The sequence below is a fragment of the Ceratotherium simum genome, chromosome 37 (assembly GCF_057802395.1).
Source record: "Ceratotherium simum simum isolate JZ-2026a chromosome 37, ASM5780239v1, whole genome shotgun sequence".
In the NCBI taxonomy this organism is placed as follows: domain Eukaryota; kingdom Metazoa; phylum Chordata; class Mammalia; order Perissodactyla; family Rhinocerotidae; genus Ceratotherium; species Ceratotherium simum.
The window spans coordinates 2,183,994-2,204,778 of NC_141936.1; the positions used below are offsets into that span (position 1 = coordinate 2,183,994).

Below are 20,785 nucleotides of genomic sequence, written 5' to 3' on the forward strand. Positions count from 1 at the left end.
TTATGCGTCCAGAGCAGTGGAGGAGTGGACAGCACGTGGGCCTCTTCGTTCTCCCCGGTACCAGTGAGACCGCCCGGGGTGATACGGGGAGATACAGACCGACCCTGCCCTCTGCAGCCTTGGGGCCACGCCGCCGGGTGAAATCAGTGTCCATGTGCCTCCCAACCTCCTGCCGGGCCCGAAGTCACATGCTGCTGTGCACAGGCCATGGGAACACGCCCACCGCCAGGCTGTGCAAGGCGGCATCACAGCAGCCACACGAGGTCTCCAGCCTTTTATTCATACAAGGACTCAAAGAACACACGTCGCCTGCTGACACCATGCGGCAGAAGGATGCAGCAGGCCTGGCCGCTGCCGGGCCAGTGACGGTGGCAGGGCCGCCCCTTCCAGGGATGTGTGTAGGGCAGGCCAGAGCGCAGGCCCCTTTGGGGCCGTCTGTATGTAGCAAAGTGCCACAGTCCTGGCACACGGGCAGTCATTGCCCCAGAGCCCCTGAGAGTCCAGCTGGCCCCCGCCACGGCGCTAGCAGGTTATCATGGGGTGGGTGTACCTGCGGGACTGGGCTGCCTGGTGGAGCGCAGACTGGAGACCCTGGACTCAACACGTCCAAGGACTGTGCCAGGGGCCCTGGCCAGCAACCAGAGGACTCCCCAACCCGGCGAGAAGCAAAGCAGCGCTAAGCAGCCTTCTCAGGGCCCCAGTGCTGTTGAGGACTGCTGGCTCTGGCCTCGGTGGCTCAGCATTGCCCAGACCCTCGAGGGCTGCCCTCTCCTTGCCTGAGCCCCTCTGGCAGGGTGCCAGCCCCCTCCCCAGGGCCTGCAGTGGCTGGTGCCCAGGAGAGAGGGAGGCCCCAGGCCTGGGGGAGGGGCCTCGCCAGCCTGAGTGAGCAGCGGGGCACCCAGATGCGGGGACCTGGGAGGGTCACCCGGGTCCTTGGAAAGCTATTTGGGAGGAGCGGAGACAGCAGCTCTTGGTGAACCAGGAGGGGAAGCACTTGTAAATGTATGCTCGTCTGGAAAAGCCCTTAACTGTCGAAGCTCCCCCAGCCCTCCTGCAGCTGGTGGGGTCAGGGAAGGGACCCAGGCGTCCCTCTGGCCTGCAGTGCCAGGTCGCGCTGGCCCTGAGCTGAAGTCTCATCAGCCAGCTAGCATCCCTGTGGGCAGGTGAAGGCCATGGGTCACCTCCAGCCCTGGCCTGTGTCACCCTGAGCTGGGACCTGGCCCTGGGTCTGGATGTGGCTGGGAGGGGGGGGATGGACAGTGGCCAGGCTGCTCCTCTGCATAGCCAGAGGTCCTTGTGTAGGCCGTGAACCCCACAAGGCCTGCTGTGAGCCCCCTGTGTGAAGGGGACGCTCACATCTGCTGAGGCTCCAGGCCTGCCCTCCTGGGATGGCCAGAGCCCAGAAGTGGCGTGGCTGTGCCAGCTGCGGCTCACCCCCACGTCCATGGACCCCTGAGGCTGGTCTCTGGCAAGGATGAAGACCGGACGGTGCCTTGTCAGGGCCATCCTCGCCAGACAGGCTTTCACTCTGACGCTGGGGGCTCTAGGGGGGCCACGGCAGCCTGGGGGGCCTGGCTGAGTCTGAAGTGTTCATGCATAATCTCGGAGGCCCTGCTAGACCCTGGACAGCAGAAACCTGAGCCCTTGCAGGGATCCTCGGGGAGCTGAGGGGTGGGCCTCGCTCTCTGACAGCTGGAGCCCTGAGTTCTCAGCTGGAGGAGGCAGGAGAGGAAGGCACAGCTCGCTTGCACTCTCCAGCAGACCCTGCCTGGGGTCACCTCCTCGCAGGCCTGGGTACCGCTGCTGTGACAGTGCAGGGAGCTGGGCGGAGAGAGGCAGGCAGGTGGGCAGGAGGCGGCCACCGGCATCCCCGAGGTCCCTGAAATACATGGCTTTTGGGGACATCGTTCCTGGCTGACCTGAGGGCCTCATACAAAATTAAAAGCCAGGGTGGCCAGCAAAGCCAGGTCTGGGGGGCCAGCGCCACCCGCCCCACCCCCAGCGTAGTCACAGAGCCGCGGTCCCTTGCTGTCCCTCCCTGTCCTGCCTCAGGGCCTCCAGGACGAAGGGAATTAAATATCATCTGTTTTGCGTTTTGGCAAAGTCAGTCCTTGGCCTCCGTCCCTGGGACGGGGGCAGTTACCGCCACCGGGGCCTGGCCGCTGAGAGGACCAGGGTGAGGAGGAGGAGCAGGAGGGACATGTGAGGCTGGGGGCAGCTGGTGGCTGAGGACTTCTGGCCCTCCCGCTCGGACAGCCCGGGGAGGGCATGGGTCAGTGTCGTCCGTGAGCTGGAACTCTTCTTGTTGACCCTCCGGCTGCAGACGTCATCTGGGCAGCCACCGCCACTGCCTGAGCCACTGCCATCGTCACCTGGGGAGGAGAGGAGGCTCCAGCCCACCCATCCTGGGGACCCCAAGTGCAGCGTCCCCCTGTGTGGGCCCCCCATGCCAAGTGATGCCAGCTCCTTCCTGACCACAGCACCTTGACCCTGGGGTGGCTGGCACTCCCTGGGTCTGCCAAGGCTGGAGGAACATCCTGGCCAGGTCTCAGCTGTGCTTGGGGACATGGAAGAGGGAGCTGGGTGTCCACCTCCGGCAGCAGCAGCGCCCTTGAAGCCACTGTGGGGCCCAGGGGCTGGGAGGGTCCCCACCCCGTACCCTGCCTTAGCAGGGCAGGGCTCTGCGCCAACCCCATGGCTCTCAGCCTCCAGGGCCCCAGCCCCCAGCCCCAGGAAGCCCGGCCCTCACTGGCGTCCTGGAAGTCCACGTCGTCGCCGTTGTAGGCGCTGCGCAGCCGGTTGGTCATGATCTTCAGCTGCATGATCTGCTGGCGGATGGTCATGTCAGGCTTGGTGATGTCCACCTCCACCTCGGGGTTGTTGATCTGGTTGGCCAGGCCATCACCCATCACCTCAGGGAGGTACCTGGGGGCCAGGAAGGCAGGTGCTGGGTCACTGCCCTGGTCGCTGCAAAGGGGCCCCACCCTAGCATACCCTCCTACTCCCCTCCTCCTGTCCGGACGGTGGCAAGCCTGAGACCCCCAGTGGCCATTAGGGGCCGACAGAAGCCCATGTAGGCCCCACAGTAGCTGAGTGTGGACACACTGAGCATGGTGCATGCTGCGGGGAGCTGGCACAGGGTAAGGATTTGGCCCTCGTCCCAGCTTTCTGTGTCTTGTTGTGTGTCCCCTATCAGGCGTGGTCCTGTGCACACAGTGCCCAGTGCCACGGGCCAGACAAGGGGCCCAGTTGAGACCGTGCAGGAGGGACAGCCTGTGGTCAGCCAAGTGGCACCTACCGGCCCTTGGCCATCCCATTCCAGCAGCGGTCATCACTGGCAGTGCTCATGGCCATCTTCTCGGTGCACAGCGTCCCTGGCAGGCTGATCCAGAAGTCCTGGGCATCACGTAGCTGGGTCTTGGCCTCAGAGACCTGTGGGGCAGCAGTCAGACCACAGGGTGCCCCAGCCCAGCCTGCCCTCCCCTCCCCACTGCCCACCCAGGGCCTGGATGGCTGATGGGCCACTCACCAGCTTCTCCAGGGTGCCTGTGGGCAGCTTCTCCTGCAGTGCCAACTTGACCCTGCGCCGCTTCTCCTCGGATCCAGGGCCCTGGGGGTTCACCTTGGGGCTCCCGCAGCCCTGGATGACCTGGGGAGAGACCACAGGGGTCCCGGAGGGGATGAGGCCTTATCCGAGACGCCCCTCCCATAGCCACCGTGCCCTCCTGCCCATACCTTGGCCGTGAGTGTGTCCTTGTTGTCTTGGAGGGCGTTGATGGCCTCTGCCAGCCACAAGTGCACGCTGCCGATGATGCTCTCTGCGCCCGACGGTCCCCAGAACTTGTCGGTGATGAGTACCATGGAGTCTGGCAGACATACACACACGTGTGAGCACACACAGAGGGCACTTTGTATGTATGCCTGCCGGCCCCCCTCACACCAACATACATAAGCTCACACATGTCGACAAGCATGCGTGCTGGTCCACTATGTCAGTGTCTGTACACGTTAGCTTGTATGAAGTGATATGTAGGCATGTTGACTCACTTCAGGCCGGTACGTATGAGCTTGTGTGTGTTGGCATGCATGCATGTCGAGCACATGTAAGCTTCCATGCGTGTTGGCACAGAGATGTTTGGCCCACCACATGCATGTTAGCTCACGCGTGTTGGCTTGTATCCTGCCATCACATGTACACACTAGCGCATGTTTTGGCATGTAGGTGTGGGCCCACTGTGTCAGCAAGTGTTAGTATTTACATATGTTGCCATATAGGCCCATGTTGGCACGTGTGCAGGTTGGCCTATCATGCGTCACACGTGTTAGCATGTATACATGCTGGGGCACTTGCTCAGTGGGGAAGGACAATGAACCATGACCCCACAGGGTTCCCTTCCAGGCAGCTGCCCAAGTCACATTCCATTAGGGACATTCAGAAGGAATCCTTGTCCCTCAACCCTGGGGCAACCTGCGTCCCAGGCCCCAGCCGGGTGCTCCAGAGGACAGGCCCAGCTTTGTCCCCGCTTCTGCAGGCCCTGGGCTGCTCTGATGGGTGGGGGCAGTGAGGGCTCACCCAGAAGGTTCCTCCACTCGGCATCCAGGTCAGCCTGGTTGGCCAGGCAGCCCTTGAGCACGTTGCGGCAGTAGTCCGGGCAGGGCCGGGCGCCGGGGACCCCCAGGCAGTGCGCGCAGTAGACCAGCTTCATGACGGCCCGTGAGCACTCCGGGCCCAGGGGCACCTGGGGAAGCCAAGGCAGCCTGAGCCCAACCTCGCAGCTGGGTGTGCCCAGCCCCCTGCAAGGAGCCCTGGAGTGGGGGGCTCTGGACGGAAGCCAGGAGTCCGTGGTTCTGCCCCGACTGCAGTGGGACCTCAGCCTGGCCCTGGCCCCACTCGGGGGCCTGTCTCTTCTCAGATGACCAAGTGGGCCTGCGTGCCATGGGGGCGGTCATCCCAGTAATTGCTACGGTCACAGTGCTGTGGTTCCCTGGAGCACTGCTGCCACTGACCCTCCCAGGGGAGCGTGGATGTGCCCGCCAACTGTGCAGACAAGGGACTGAGGCTCAGGGCTGGGGTCATAACCTTTGAAGGGCCCCAGCTGGAGGAGAGGTGGCCCACAACCAGGGCTGTGTGGGTCTGACGCTGATGCCCTCCCACACCCGTCCTTGAGTGGGCCTGACACAGGCATCCTGCTGGCCTGCGAGGCCTTGGGCCCCAGCCTGCTCCAGCCTCCGAGCCACGTGTCACTCTTGTCTCCCATCCACCTGATCCCTGCAGCTGGTTTGGCATCCAGCCTCAGGCCCTTCTCCCTTCCCATCCTGCCTGGGACCCAGCCTGGCTGAGGGTGGGACTGGACAGCGGGTGGGCCGCCCAGAGCAGTCACTGCCCAGAGTGGAGCTCATGTCCGTGGAGGTGCTGTCCACAGGCCCCGGGGCAGTGGCCCAGGGTCAGGAGGCGCAGGGGCATAGGGGACCGGGGCTGGGGTGTGAAGCAGGGGGCGGGTGTGGGGGCCTATGGGCTCCTGAGAGCCCCGGGCAGCTGTGCGCACCTGGGCCACCTTCCGGACCACGTCGCTGGCCACGCCCAGGCCCTGCACAAAGGAGCGTGCCGCCACGAAGGCGCGGGTGGCCCGCAGGCGCAGCTCACGCGGGGCCTCCCCGAAGGGCCGCAGCGCCTCGGCCTGCTTGCCCAGGCAGTCCAGGTAGTCGTCGGGCAGCAGCAGCTGCGGGTGCAGCTGCGGGAAGAGGCGCTCGAGCAGGCGGGCCCAGAACTCGGCCAGCGTCTCCTCCAGGTGCAGGTTGGCCCCACGGTAGTAGAGGCGCAGCTCGGCATACAGGTCCCGGAAGGCCTTGGCGCTCTGTGTGTACAGCTCCCCGAAGGCGCCGGGGAAGGTGTCCTGCAGCGCCCGCTCTGAGTCGTTCAGCAGGTGCTGGAAGTGATCTGGGCATGGGGGAGGTGGGCGTGAGGCCTTCTTCTGAGGGGCCCCTGCCCTCCTGCCCGCCCTCCCATGCTGTGGCCTCTGGACCAGGATTCAGGGGGTTCTGCCAGGGACACCTGATGCTCTGAGAGAATACTCTCGTGTGGTCATCAGAGCCCCGACCTCAGGCTGCAGAGGCTGGATGGGAGCCCCTACAGGGCTCCTGAGACTTTCCCTCCTGGCCCAGGGTGCAGAGGCCCAGGTGGGGGTCCCCTCCTGAGTCTCAGGTCCTTCAACTGGGCCTCCAGTTGACATTTCTGAGTTGGGCCTTGGCCGGGGGACAGACGTTACAGTGTCTCAGTGACCCACTGGGGTCACCAGAGGAGGGGCCGCTGGGTGGGGCAGGAAGGTCTTCCCTGTCAGGGGGTGGGACCCACTGAGGGAGAAGAGGTCCAGGGCATCCCTAGCTGCTCTCCTTTCTTCCCCCCATCTCCCCCACCCTCCCTGTCGCTCAGCTGGCCCTTCTGCCCTGCAGGTGTCTCGGGTCTCTGCGTCTGTCCATTTTCCACCCATCCGTCTCTGAGGCTCTCCTGGGCTCCTACATCCCTTCCTGCTTTGCACCCCATGTCTGGCCCTCCCTCTCCGCCTGTCTCTCTCTTGGATGCTCTCCCTCTGGTTCCAGAAGCCTCGGCTCTCATCATGCTCTCCAGAAGCTGGCCTGTCTGAGGGCCCCGGGAGGACCTCCTGCTGCCCTTGGGATGTGCCCAGAGCCCTGGACGGGCGTGCTGAGGCCTCTCGGGGGTCAGGGAGTGCGCATGTGCAGCAAACCTCTGTGGTTTTAGGGAAATGCCCTGCACCCTGTGTGTCTGGAATGGGGCTCCAAACAGCACCCACCCCCTTGGCAGTGAGACTTCAGGGTCCATAACCACACAGACCGTCCAGTCAGACTCATCCCCAAGAGCCATGGCTGCCCTTCCTACACAGACCACGGGGACGGGACCCTGGGCAGCTAGGGATTTTCAGGCCCAAACTTCAGTGTTCCAGGGACACAGGGCCAGGTGGGCTTTCCTCTGGGGCCTGGTGGATATCAGGCCTGAGATCCTAGAACCAGCTCCCACTCCCACCCACCCAAGGCCTCGGGCTGTAGGGCTGGCTGGGGGACTGTGGGAAGGGTGCACAGTCCAAGCTCCCATCTCAGCTCCCACTGTGGGACTCTGGCTCCTGGCAACCCCCCACCCTGGCCTCTCCCCCAAAAACGTCAGTTTGTAGTTCAATCATTAGCTGAGCTGCACACGAGGGGTCATGGTACCCACACATCCATGCCTAGCCCCCAGCCCCATCTCCTGACGGGGGTCCTGCTCTGAACCAGGGCCCAGGCAGCTGCCCCTGAAGGCTGCCAGGGATGGGTGTGATGGGGGTGGTGAGAGAGCCTGGGGGCCTGGTGTCCTTGAACACAGCCATCTGTGGCTCCACCAGACTCACTTCCCAGGAGCACTTCAGCCCAAGGCTGCTGCTGGTGGCCCGGGCAAGGGCCACTCCCGAGGCACGAGGGGGCCAGAAGCAGGCACAGGAGTGGGGGTGGGGATGGGGGGTGGCACACAGAAGGGGAGGTGGAGGAGACTCCATGGGGGGCCTAGAAAGGGATGAAGGCTTGCTTTTAACACAGATTCTCACCACAAATGGGTGTCTGTGTTTACATGCCAGACAAGAGGGCATAAACATCAGAAGGCCAGAGCCTTCTAGAGGGCAGTGCAGGGGCCGCAGGGCACAGACCATGGGATGGGCCTCAGAGTGTGGGGGGCGCAGACCCCATCACAGCAGGGAGGACAATGGCGGGAAGGAGCAGGAGAGAGACGCCGGGGCAGGCTCTGTATGGCATGCCGGAGAGGGACTGACGGACGCAGACGGAACAGCAGGATGCTGACAGGGAGCAAGCAGGGATCCAGGGCTGCAGGTCTCAGTGACGTCAGGGAGACCCCAAGACGCAGGGGAGTGGATGCAGGGTCCCCACCCACGGACAGGCCCAGGAGTGCTGGGTGTTGGGTGGCACTGAAAGGGGCCACCCATGTCCCACCCACCCCACCCCACCCCAGACAGCCAGGGAAGACTTGCTCCAAGTATCATCGCTGGAGGCAGAGATGGTGCAGCTGACCCAACAGGGACAGAGTAGGCGCCAACGAGCTGAGGCCAATTAAAGCTGGCCAGGCCCAGCAGCCACGTGGAAATGACCTCGGGCTCCCTGGCCGCCTGTCCCCTGGGGCAGGGGCCGCCCCACCCTGGGAGCCTGCGAGGCCCGCTGCTGTGGGTCGGAGTCCAGGGGCCGAGATCCATGGGCCTCCCGTGGAAGCCACTGCTGGTGTTTCCAAGCTGGGCCTCAAAGCCACGCCAGGGCTGCCTGTCAGCCTCAGGTGCCCGCTCTCCCTCTTCTCTCTGCTCAGGCTCACTGTCCCATCCCCCCAGCTCCGGCTGGCGCCTTCTCCCTCGAGACCACTGAGACCTTGGGCTTTGATCTCAGCTCAGAGGTCACTTCCTGGGGGATCCCCCAGCACCCACACTGTCCTCTTTGAGGTGCCCACTGTTGGTGTCATTACGTCACCTCACCATTCCTCGTTTAGGGCCCACTGCTCTCTGCCCATATATGACCACCTGGTGAGGGGCTGGGGATAAATGACTCAAACAGAGCAGCTGCCCTGGAGATGCAAGGGCCACACCAGGGGCCCCACACTCCTCGTGCCCCCACCCAGGGCAGGCCACGCACTCTGCAGCCCCACCCTCAGTCCACAGCTCCTGATCTCAGCCCTCACGCTGAGCTCCCTGGATCCAGGCCACCTGGTGGCCAGTACAAGGCCTGTCCCTGGCAGGTGCTCAGAACTCCGTGCATGACAAGGAGCCACCTCAAGGGCAGAGGGTCCCCTCTGAGGGGCTGACGGAAGGGACAGCCCCTCTCTCCCCAAACATGCATGTGTATCGGGCAGTACACACCACACAGAGGTGTGTGCAGAGGCCTGCAGACGACTCCAGGCCTCATGGATCCCCAACTCAGGCCCCTACCCGCAGGCAGCCTTCTGCTATTGTGACCTCCCAAATCCCAGACCCCACCCCCAAAGTGCTAACCCCACCTACCCTCTGACCCTGTCTCACCGGTAGAGGGCCCCGTGTGCCCAGCTCCCCACTGTGGCCGCGTCCCGTGGTCCCCGAGCTCCAGCAGCCCACTCACCGTCGAAGCCCCGCAGCTGGGTGGCAAGCATGGCCTGCAGGGCACGGCCGCTGTCCAGAAGGGCGGTCTCCAGCTCGGCGCGACTGCGGTTGGCCAGGTTCTCCTCCATCTCGCTGGTGCAGCAGGTGTAGCCCTGGGGGCAGATCCTCAGATGCTCACCTGTGGGGAGGGGCTGGCGTGAGGGAGAGGAGGGGGTCGGGGAGGCAGCTGTGGGACCAGGAGAACTGGGCTCGGCGGGCCACCTGGGCGGGGTGGGCGTGGATGGCAGACCTGGGAGGGGGCACAGCTTAGGTGGGGGTGCCTGGGTGAAGGCAGAAGAGTTGGGGGCAGGGCAGGCCAGGAGGCCCCCAGCACAGGACGCAGGAGCAAGGCTTCCTCTGCAGGCCTGATCTCTGGGACCCCTGGGAAGCCCGGTAGGGGCTGGGTGTAAAGCAGGGGTGCAGAAGGCTGGGCCCCAGCGCAAGGATGTCCTCTTTACTCAGCTCCTCCTAGCCCCCCAGCCTTGCCCTGCTGCCACCGTGGAGGGCTGTCCCAGGGGTCCCTGAGCAGCTCAGCTCTCAGCTGTACCCCAGCACAGAGAGGCCTCAGGGTCCTGTGTGTGGGGTGGGGGTGGGCTGCCAGACACAAGGCTCACTGGGGAGGCTCCCAGGCCTGCCCGGTGCCCCTCGCCTGGGCCCAGGCTGAGCACAGGGAGGAGGAATGGCTTCCTGAGAGGCAGGGCGGAGCCTCCTTCTCCCGACACCGGCCTAGGGCACAAGATCCCACTGAGGACAGACAGCAGGGGGGTGTAGCTTTGCCAACGAGGGGTGTCCGGAGACCGACAGCTCTGGGCTGGTTGAGGCAGCAGCCCCACAAGGCACACAGCCTACCCGGGTCGGCCGGGGCCGGGCAGTAGTTGGCTGGGGGACCTAGCGCGAGCCCTGCCCCTGCCCAGCAGGACACACCTGTGTCCCCTTCAGGGTCAGTCCCTCCTTTGCACCCTCAAAGCCCCCATCGCCCCTCGTGCTGCCGCCTCAGGTGTCGGCTCCCTGGCGGCTCTGCTTACAGCCCTGAGCTAAGATGTTTCTGTCCTGGGTAAGGACAGGCCCAAGAACACACAGCCCTGCGGGCACACTGCGGAGCCGCGGGGAGGGCTGCCCAGGCTACTTCATGCGCCAGCAGGAGAGGAAAAACCGCTCCTTTGAAAACGTGCTGCTCCCAGTTTTGTAACAACCACATTTTGGGGTGGGCGCTGTGATTCCACTTCATAGACCAGGAAACCAAGGCTCCCAGAGATTGGGTCTCTTGTCCAAGTCACACAGGGAGGGGCCAAGGGCTCACGCTGCCTGATTTCAGGCCCCCACACCGGCTAGGCCTGTCCCCTCAGCCACCCCTCCTCACAGCCCTCTGCACACTCCCCACAGCCCGCACTTCCTGCCTCTAAGCTGGAGAAGGAGGGTCCCTCCTGGTGTCTGCCTGGGCTGGCCACGGAGTAGGACTGGAGGCAGGGGTCTGGCCTGGATGGGGGCTGTGTGGGGCTGGGGTCGAGGGGTCACCTGGTATGGCCAGAACAGTTGTGGGGTAGGGGGTGGAGGAGCCTGGACCAAGCCCTCTGGGTCTTGAAGGGCGGGGGGCTCCAAGGTGACCTATGGAGGAGTCAGCAGGCCTGCATGAGCTGCCCTGGTGGGCAGAGGCCTGGAGAGTCAGGCAGCCTCCAGTAGAAGCCTTGGTGGGGGATAAATAAGACTAAGTAATGATCCTGAGGCTGAATGAACCCTGAAGAGCCTGTTGGGGTGGCCGGGTCCGACCAAGTTTGAATGACTTTATCTCCTGCACTCCATATGCACAATGCGCCGGGGCAGCTGAGACAAGTGGAGAGAACAGAGTGTCTGGCTGGGGCAAAGTCACAGTGCAGGCCCCGCTGCAGCCCTGTGCCCCTCAACCTGACAGTGAGGAGTGGGTGGCGGGGCCGCAAGGACAGTGGGAGGGAGCTGCTGCATACCTGGGTGGACTGGAGGGAGGGTGTCAAGAGGGGCCTGGGAGAGCCTACTCAGATGTGGTGGGTAAGGGGAGGGCAGAGGCAGGAAGGACAGCCCCCTCCCCCTTCCCACACAAACCTGCCCTGAGCTGCCTCATTTGCTAGGGCCCCAGCTGCCCCCTGCTCTCACACCTCCCTCCCACTACCCAGGGCTTGCCCCCGCAGGAGCTGCATGTTTGGGGGACCACCCCCCCTGCTCCCTGGGCCTAGAAGTGATGCTGGCATGCCTACGTGAAGGGGGCTGTGGCCCCCTACATTGGGACAGGGCTGACCTCATCGTAGATAGATGGGAGTGACAAGACCACTTGTGTGCCCACCCTTGGAGAGCCCCAGGCCTGTGGGGGTGCAGAAGTCAGGGGTCAGGGACCTTTGAGGTGAGTCAGGCCAGGCATGGGCCTTCCTGGGCACCAGCTGGAGTGGAGAGACGGAGCCTGGCTCCCCAAGGCCTGGTAGAGAGGAGCCACCCCCCATCCCTGTCCCCTTTCCTTCTGGGAGAGGGCAGGCACCTCCAGGCAGGGATGGCTGGGACATGAGAACATCCCCAGCGACCATCCTTTGTGCTCAGCTGCCTTTACCGACTCTGTGTGGCCCCGGACCCTCACCAGCGGCAGCAGGATACAGAGCAGGACCGCGGGTCCTCTCCCTGGGTGTCTCCTGCAGAGCAGGGCAGATACTGGACCCATCTCCTGGAGGGTGGAGGCCTCTGTGGGGCTATGCAATGGGGCCGTGTGCACCCAACCAGGAGGCAGCTGAGCCCCCTATCTCATGTTGGCCAGAGTTCTGCCTCAACCCCTGCGGACCTCCCCCTCCAATTGCAGGGCTAGGAGAGCACCCTTGACGAGGACCCTCTCCTGCTGCTCAGGACCACCAGGCTTGTCGTGGTGCTGGAGGTGGGGGTTGGGGGGTGAGCTAGGGGGTGTGCCCTGGGGGAGGGAGAGGAGGCAGGTTCCAGCCTGGGGCTACCGGGTGACACCCTGGGCTCAGCTGTGATGGGCACCCAGGCCAGGCCTGCTGGGTCACGGGGCAGTGGGGGGGCAGGCAGGAGGGCGCTGGCTCCGTGGGGCAGACACAGCTCTTTAGGTGGGCACGGGCTGCAAGGGCGTAAGCATCCCTGGCTGGCTGCCCTCCCTCCTGAACCCTCCTTGTCCCCTGGTGGGCCCCACCCCCATCCCGAACCTGCCATTCATGCTGACAGGAGAGAGAGGCTGTCAACAGAGAGGAGAAGACAAAACACTGAGAGACACAGGGAGCCCCCCATGGGCAGGCTCTGAGTAGCGCTCCTTGGCGCTGTCAACCCACCCACCGCTCACAGTTGTGAGCTGGCCCCCACCCCAGCGGCCTCCTTGCAGCCCCCCAGCCCTGCCTAGCCACCTCGTCCAGCCGGCCCGGTGACCTGCGCTGTTCCGGCAGCCCCAGCACAGCCCCCGTCCCTCCCTCCCTCCTCAGACACACACGGGAGTGAAGACACGGAGCCAGAGCCTGGGCGCCGGCCTGAGGCTCCGGGCAGGCTGGGCTGAGGCGGCCCCCCGAAGCCCGCTGCAGGGAAGACGTGGTGGTCGAGGCACAGAGACTCTGAGCTTCCCTTCTGCTCAGCCCTGGCCCAGCTCGGCCTAGGCCCACAGGTCATCTGTTGGTCCTGGACATCAGACGGCTGGTGGTGGGCTCTGCAGGACACCCCCTGCATTTCTCGAAAAGCAAGCCACCCCTCCTGGTCAGAGCCAAATGCTTTGGGGGTGGGGAGCGTCTGCCAGGAGAGAGGATGAGCTCCGCGACCCTGGAAGTGTGCAGACTGACAGAATTCTGCTCTTGTCACTGCAAACCTTTCCATCCCCAGACCCCCACCTCTTCTCTCAGTTCAGCACCTGGAGAAAGGTGAGGACTCAGGCCAGGTGGGAGGAAGTGTTCCTGCTCCCCCCCATCCATCCTACAGCTGACAAGCCCACCCCACCGGGGGGCATCAGCCTTTCCCCTCTTCCCACTGACCCCTCCCATCTGCTCTGAGGCTGCTCCCCCAGCTGCCCGCGACTGTCCCTCCTTTCTTCCTTGCTCCTTCTGCTGCTTGTTGCACAGCTGACTATTTCCTTTCAGAACTCTCCCTTCCCTCAGCCTTCTGGAAGCTTCCTCCCCTGATGATCCCAGGTTTTCTGGCAGGGCAAGAGGGGAGGTTTGTTCCCCTACTCCAGTCCCTGCAGAGCCTCTCCTCCAGGCCCCACCCCCAAACCCCAAGCCCCCCAATTCCCGGATGCCCTCTGACCCTGCTCCTCAGGTTAAAATAGCGGCACTCACGCCCTAACCCAGCGCAGGTGCCTCTCTTGCTGGGCCGCCGATGCTTGTCCATCTTCCCCGCTCCAGAATCAGATCTCCTGGGGTCACCCAGACCCCCCTCTCCTCGGTAAGCCCCTGTCAGTCTACAGCTCAAACATCTTTGAGGCTCACACCCTCCTGCCACCTGCTAACACAGCCGCAGCTCCAGCCCTCCTGTCTTAGGGCATGAGCAGCCCCCTAATGGCATCCCCACCCAGCAGCCACCCCCTCCAGCACTGTCACCCCCACGTGTTAGCTCAAGACCCCCATTCCAACAGCAGTCACTCTCTCTCATGCTGGACACAGACCTCATTTGTCCAGGCCCAGCTTGGCAGCCGCCTGTGACTGGTGGCCCTAGAGCCCTCCCAAGGAGACTGCAGAGGGAAGATGGCGCCATGCCAAGCCCATCTCTCCAGAAGCTTCCAGCGCTCAAACACCAGAGCATGCAGACTGCCTGCTCGACCTGCCTTTACAGCCACATCCCAGACACTCTGCACCAACTGACCCAGCCGCCCCTAGAACACTCCCTCTCATTCACTGTAGACAATTAGCCGGCACTGGCCTCCCTCACCGTGCTGGAACACGGCTATGCGGACAGTTCCAGGCACCATGGTCTCCAAACACACCAAGGGGGAGGCCCAGGTCTGGAAAAGCAGGAAGGCAGCTGCTTCCCCAGCCTCCCCTCTGCTCAATGCTGAACCCCACAGCGGGTCTTGCTGGCTGACTGGGCGGAGGGGGGGTGCAGAAGGCTGTCCCCAAGCAAGAGACCCTTTTCTGGATGACTACCCCATGCCCACTCCCTCCGGGACCCCATCCAGCTCCAGTGGGCCACAGGATCCTCCTGGCATGCCCACCACTCAGCTGGGGGGGGGGGCACTGGACAAACGGCCCGTGGGTTTCCTGGGCACCATTGCCTGAGCTCCAGACCTTCCTTTCTTACCCCGTGCCCCCAGAAGCGTTTGCCCCTGGCCAGTCCCTGTCGCACGGTCACACCTGAGCACCTAGAGTCCACCCAGGAGGGCAGTTTCAGACCCACCTCGGAGAGGACATTTCAACGACCATCTCGCCTGCCCCTACTAACACATGAACACTCATAACCCCTCCCACCTCCGCTCCCAACACGCTTCCCTGCCCCTCACCCACAACCTCACCCACCACCCAAGCCCCCTCCACCCTTTCAGCCAAATGACAGCGTCACCAAGGAGCCCCTCTGCCGCCGCAGCAGAGCCTCCGTCACGCCCTGGGACCCGAAATCGAGGGGCGCCGGTTGCGGACACCTCTGGCTTGGTGAGAGGGTTCCGCCCCCCAGGCCCTCGAGGGGCTTCCGCTGCCCGAGGGCGACAAGCGCGAGACTGGCCGGGGCTGCGTCGCAGGCGGCGGAACAAAGGCCGGGCGCCCCGGTCGCCAGTCGCTGTGGGCAGGGACGGGGGACCGCGGGGCGCGGGCCGCGGAGCGGGAGCCGGCGCGCGGGGTCTGGAACTGCGGCCGTGCGCTCGCGCAGTGAGGAGGGGCGCTGGCGCAGACGGCGCGGCGGGCGCGGAGAGGAGGGGGCTGGAGGCGGGGGTGCGGGGGCTGCGGCAGGCAGGCGGGCGGGCGAGGCGGAGAGGAGGGGGCCTCGCCGTAGGGGGCTGCGGCAGGCGAGGGGGAGGGGAGGAGGGAGACGCGATTGGCGGGGAAGGGGCTTGCCGCAGTGGGTGCGGCAGGCACGGGGATGGGGTGGCGGGAGGGGGCTCGCAGGGGCTGCGGCAAGCGAAGCGGAGGGGATGGGTCTGACGGAAGAGGAAGGGGGCTTAGCTGCAGGAAGGGGGCTGCGGCAGGCGATGGGGAGCAGAGGAAGGGATGGGGTGGGGAGGGGTGACGGGGACGCTGCGGGGATACAGCTGAGAGGGCCATGGGGATGGGGTGAAGGTGGGGAACTGATGGGGAGGAGAGGAGGGTCGGTGATGGCGTGCGGTGAGGATGGGGAGATCGGTGCCGGGGACATGGAGACTGGCGATAGGGCTCATGATGCGAAGGGGGTGGAGAGATTGATGCGGACGCGCACGAGGGCAAAGATGGGCTAGAGGTGGGATGAAAGTGGGGTAGAGGGACTGAAAGAGGGATGAGGCGGTGGTGTCGGGGACGACCGGGGTGGAGATGGAGATGAAGATGACAAGGAGGAGGAGGTGCACGCCAGGGGATGGGGATGCGGTGGGACTGAGGAGATGGAGACGGCTACGGGGCAGACGGCGGGCTGGGGACCCGGCGGGCCGCCCAGCTTGGATCCCAGCTCCGCGGACGCCAGCCGGCCGTGGCCCGAAACCCGTTCGCGGCGGCGACGGCAGCTCCAGCGGCGGCGTCCCCAGCTGCGGTGGTGGCGGCGGTGACGCTCCGGGCGGCGCGCGCGACTCCGGGTGCGTGTGCGAGAGGGTTTAGGGGTCCGGCAGGGGAAAGACGGAGGAGGAGGACCAGGCTGCAAGGGCTTGGAGGAGGCGAGAGGGAGAGGAGCCGAGGCAGGACAGGGCAGGCGCGCCAAGGACTCTGCGGCCACCGCGCGGGGCAGCACCGCAGCCGCACTGGCGCGCACAGCGAAGGACGCGCCTCCTCCCGCAGTCCCCGCCCCGCCGCGCTCGGCACCGCCCCCGTCTCCCAGGAAACCCCGGCGGCCGCCCCGCGCCCCCTCCCGCCGCCTGCGGGACAGCGGCCCACAGGCCCCTCGCTTCCCGGGGCCCCGGGGTGCCCACCCCCGCGGCCAGACCCCTCCCGCCCTGCCCTGCAGGTGCTGCTCCCCATCTCCGCGGGCGAGTACAGGCCCTCCTCCGCCCTCCCCCTGCAGCACAGCTGGCGCAGGTCCGGGGCTGGGTGCTCAGGGGAGCCAGGGCCCATTCCGGGATGGTGATGGGGCCGGTGTCAGGTTTCTTCCCCGTCAGAGACTGGCAGCCCACCACCTGGGAGTCCCCTCTCCTGCTGACCAGGACCAGATCCCCACTGCTGTCTGGGCACTTAAAGGCCATCAGTGACCCCGAATCCTCCACCTGCCCGCTCCAGCCCCCTAGTCTCTCACCTCAGTGACCTGGGCCTCCATCCTAACCTCCCGATCTGCTTTCCCTAGGAAATACCAAACTCCACCTGGCCAGACCCTCCTCTGGCCCAGCCCTCACCTCCTCTTCCACACCTGTGCCCCTCCCTCCGTCCTAGGACATCATGGATGGCTCTCACCAATACCCTCCACTCCCTGCAGCCCCTGTCCGCCTCTCACCTTCACTGTGCCTACCAGCCCCACTGGAGAAAAACACAGGCTCACCCACTCAGGCCAGCCTCCCCTCAGTGCAGCGGTCCCGTGTCCCCCTCGGCCAGCCTGCACATGGGGACACAGAGAGGGGCCTGCTGGACAGGCAACTGTTGAGCCAAGTGCCCTTGCCAAGGGTGGCCACACACCTGAGACCCCTGAAGAAGGGGTTTCATCAGGTAACTCAGAAGGCTGCTCTCTGTGCTGCCTGGTTTCTGCTCGGGGACCCCCTGGGCAGGCCACCCTGCCAGGGGGCACCAGGTTTGGGGGTATCTTGGCCGGGTGGTGGGCCCCATAGGATGTGGGCCTGGTCACAGCTCTGGCTGACGCCAGGCCCCCTCCAAGTGGCTCCCTGATGGCTGCTCCAGGGTTCATGGCTCACAAGTCAAGCAGGGTCAAAGGCTTTGCATCACCTGGGACTCCAAGTCTTGGCTGTGGGGTGAGGGGCTCCCTCGCGGGGCCTGGCGGTTAGGTGCTCCCCAGAAGTAGGCTCAGCCCTGCTTTCTGGTCCTCCGCCCAAGCCAAGCTGCAGAGGGCACTCACTGGGACGCGTTCACATGCCTCTCCCTGACAGTGGCCTGGCAGTGGGGGATGGAGGTTGGTGGGTGAGTGGAACTTCCTGGGGCTCTGCACGGCTCTCCAATCTAGCTTGCCCGCCCGCCCACCCCTGGGGCGCAGGGGTCAGCTCGGGAGGCCCAGGAGATGGACTGGAGCTGCCCCCTCTGCCGTGTCCACAGGGGACATCCTGGAATTGCAGAAGAGGATGCTACAGCTCAGGGACCCTCTCAGCTGTGTTCCCCCAAAAGGCATAACGTAGACCCGTCCATCCACTTTGTGAATGCCAAACGGGCAGAGACGGCACAGGCTCTCAGCTGGGCCAGAACACAGAGCGGACCCTAGGATGCCATGGAGGCAGGCCCATACCTGGCACAGGCTCCATAAATACTGGGGACTGAACAGACGAATGGGCAGGAGCAAAGGGGCTTTGCTGCTCACTCTGACCCAGCCACTTCCTCAAAGCCAGGCAGTCATCACCAAGGTCATGGTCGCCCCCTGCCTGGCATCCCAGCCCCTTGTCACTGCCATCCGGCTTGTGACTTGCTTCTTCCACTAACCCCTCGGATCTCACATGCCCTCTCCTTTGCTCTGCCCTCTTTCAAGGCCCACTCACCTCTTCCTTGAGGAAGCCTTCCCAGGTCCCTCTGGGCCAAAGCACCTGCCCAGCTTCTGACCTCCCTGAGCACAGGCAGCCCTCCCCAGAGGCCTTCCCTGGGGTCCCAATCGGCAACCCTCCCTGGGCGAGGAGAGCCGCTCTGCCTGCTGGGGGGAGCCTCCACTTCCCTTCTCTCGCCTCTCCGCCCAGCACCCAGGCAGACCTGGTGCTGGGTAAACAACTGCATAAAGAAATTGTACAGAGAGAATCTTTGTCCAGTGTTGGCACTCACAGAAACAACGCTTAACACCATTGTGGCCTCACAGCCACGTCTCAGACCTCCCCTTCCTCTGGGAAGCCAGCACTTTCCTGACCCGACCCCTTCCCAGAGGCAGCACGACAGCCAGACACCCCACAAGGTCTCCCTTGTTCTTACAGAGGTGCCAGCCATCTCCCCGAAGAGATGGAGCACTCGCTATGTGCTATGTAAGGGTCTCAGCCCTTTCTGGGTTTTCGAATCATTTAATCTTCAGAACAGCTCCTCTTGCCCATTCTACTGCTGATGGAGCCGACGCAGGGAGCTAAAGTGACATGCCCGAGGTCACTCAGCTTGGAGTGGCTGCACGGACACGGGGCCCAGTACAGCCCAACAATCCTGGCCTGGCTTCCCCCACCTCTCCCACTGCAAGACCTCCCTTAATTCCAGTCCCAGGGGAATTCCTGAGCGGAGGGCGGAGGCTGAAGCAGGAGCAGACACGCCGCAGACGGCCCACCTGCCGCCCGGAGAGGTCTGGGCAGTCTCCAGCAGGATGGTCTCCCCGGGTGGGCCACTGACTCAGCACAGCGGCCCAGGCAGCACCTCTGCCTCCAGCACACACCCAGCTTGCAGGTGTGTGGGTGCTGAGCAGGGAGCCCGAGCCCAGGCTTGCAGGCACAATTGGTGGGGGGAGCAGATACAGTATAGGACACAGCCAAATGTGAATTTCAGATAAACAATGCATTATTTTTTAGTTTAAAAGGATCTGGCCCAAAAGAATTGAAATCAGAGACTTGAACAGAATCTCGTACACCCCTATTCATAGCAGCATTATTCATAATAGCCAAATGGCGGAAACAACCAAGTGTCCACTGATGGATGAATGGATAAATGAATGTGACATATCCACGTGATGGAATACTATGCAGCCCTGACACACACTACACAACCAGGATGAACCTTGAACACATCATGCTCAGTGAAAGACGCCAGACTTAAAACGACAAATACTGTTATGATTCCACTTAAATGAGGTACCCAGAGTCGTCAAATCCATAGAGATAGAAAGTAGAAGGGTGGGTGCCAGGGGCTGGGGGAGGGGCTGGGAAGTTAGTGTTTAATGGGGACAGAGTTTCAGTTTGGGAAGATGAAAACATTCTGGAGATGGATGGTGGTGATGGTTGCACAACAATGTGAATGTACTTAATGCCACTAAACCGTACACTTAAAGATGGTTAAAATGGTAAATTTTATTATGCATCTTTTACCATCAAAAAAAGTCTCCCCCTCAAAAAACACCCTCCCCCTCAAATATTTGGGATATATTTATACTAAACATGTGGGGCATACTTAGACTAAAAACTTACTTGTTGTTTATTTAAAATTAAAATATTCAGGACATGGTTACATTACAAAATTATTCGCTATCTGAAATACCAATTTGACTGGGTGCCCTATAGTTTTCTCTGCCACAGCCGGTGGCCCTTGGTGTGGTGCGGGAACCCTGACTGACGTCACACAGGCTCCCCACCTGCAACACCCTGTCACACAGGGCATGCATACATGCATACGTGTCCCCAGGGCTCCCTGGCTGGGGTCCTCAGACCCTGCCCAGGCCGGCAGCAGGGGGGCATGGGAAGTGTCAGAGGGCACTTTGCCTTCCCACAGGCCTCAGCCTCCTCGGACCTCACGATCTCAACGAATAGGAAGACACAATTATCTCCATCTTACAGATGGGAAGACTGAGGCTGGGAGAGGTTACGTGACTTGCTCAATGTCTCAGACCTGTTGCCTAATGCCGTTCCCCTCTGACCTCTCTGCAAGGCCTGCGGCCCTCTTCTGAAAACTACCTGCCACCCTTCAAGGCCACCCCGAGAGCCCCTCCTGGCTGGCGGCACGGCCCTGTGCTGGGGGAGTACTCCCTCATTGTGGGCTGCCCCTCCAGGAGAGGTCTGCAGCCGACTCTTCCTGCAATTCTCAACTTCCCAGGACCAGGGCCAGCTGAGTGGTGGGTGACGAAGGGCAGAGGCCCTCCCCTCCAGCCTGGATCTCTCTGATCCCCAGCCATGGCTCCTTGGCCCAGCTGGGTGCAATGCCACCATCCCCATTTTACAGAAAATGACACTGAGGCAGGGAGAGGTTCAGTAACTGGCCCAAGGTCACATAGCGAGTGAGTGCGGAGCCGGCATGTGAACCCCGGCAGGCTGGCCGGGTCCAGCAAACCGGGTTTTGGCTTCCTTTCGGTCCCTGTCTCTTCCTAAGACGATGGCCATGAGGAATAGTCACTGGATTCAAGGGACGCTGGCCCTGGGCCAGCGGTGTGGCCTTGCCCATTAGCTCAGCTGGTTGCCTTCGTCTCAGCCCCGGGGTCAATGTGCCCCTCCCTCCTTCCTTCAGCTCAGATGCCACCTCCTCACAGCAGCCCTCCAGGTCCTCCCTCTCTGTGCCCAGCCCCCCCGACTTTCTGAACTGACAGGTCTCCTCTTCCTCCTTCTCTGGTCCTGAAATGCTCCAGGACCCTTGGCCTCAGGCTGAAAACTCTAAACGTCAGACAAAGTAGAGGCTGGGCGTGGAGTGTGGCCATGCAAGCATCTGAGGTCCCTACTGAGGACAGGGTGAGAAGGTCATGCTCACAGCAAGAGTGGCTGGGCAGCG

The 20,785-nt window shown here is 63.4% G+C and overlaps 1 protein-coding gene across 1 annotated transcript in view; it reads right to left on the reverse strand.

Moving 5' to 3' along the window:
- Nucleotides 1–261: 261 nt before the first annotated feature.
- GPC1 (glypican 1) overlaps nt 262–20,785 on the reverse strand; it is a 31,599-nt gene continuing 11,075 nt past the window's right edge. The window contains exons 2-9 of the mRNA XM_004427741.3: nt 9,133–9,291; nt 5,547–5,938; nt 4,574–4,739; nt 3,736–3,866; nt 3,530–3,649; nt 3,299–3,432; nt 2,750–2,925; nt 262–2,372 (exon numbers count right to left, since the gene is read on the reverse strand). Coding sequence (XP_004427798.1) covers nt 2,140–2,372; nt 2,750–2,925; nt 3,299–3,432; nt 3,530–3,649; nt 3,736–3,866; nt 4,574–4,739; nt 5,547–5,938; nt 9,133–9,291 — 1,511 coding nt within the window. The 3' untranslated portion in view covers nt 262–2,139. The remainder of the gene's footprint in view (nt 2,373–2,749; nt 2,926–3,298; nt 3,433–3,529; nt 3,650–3,735; nt 3,867–4,573; nt 4,740–5,546; nt 5,939–9,132; nt 9,292–20,785) is intronic.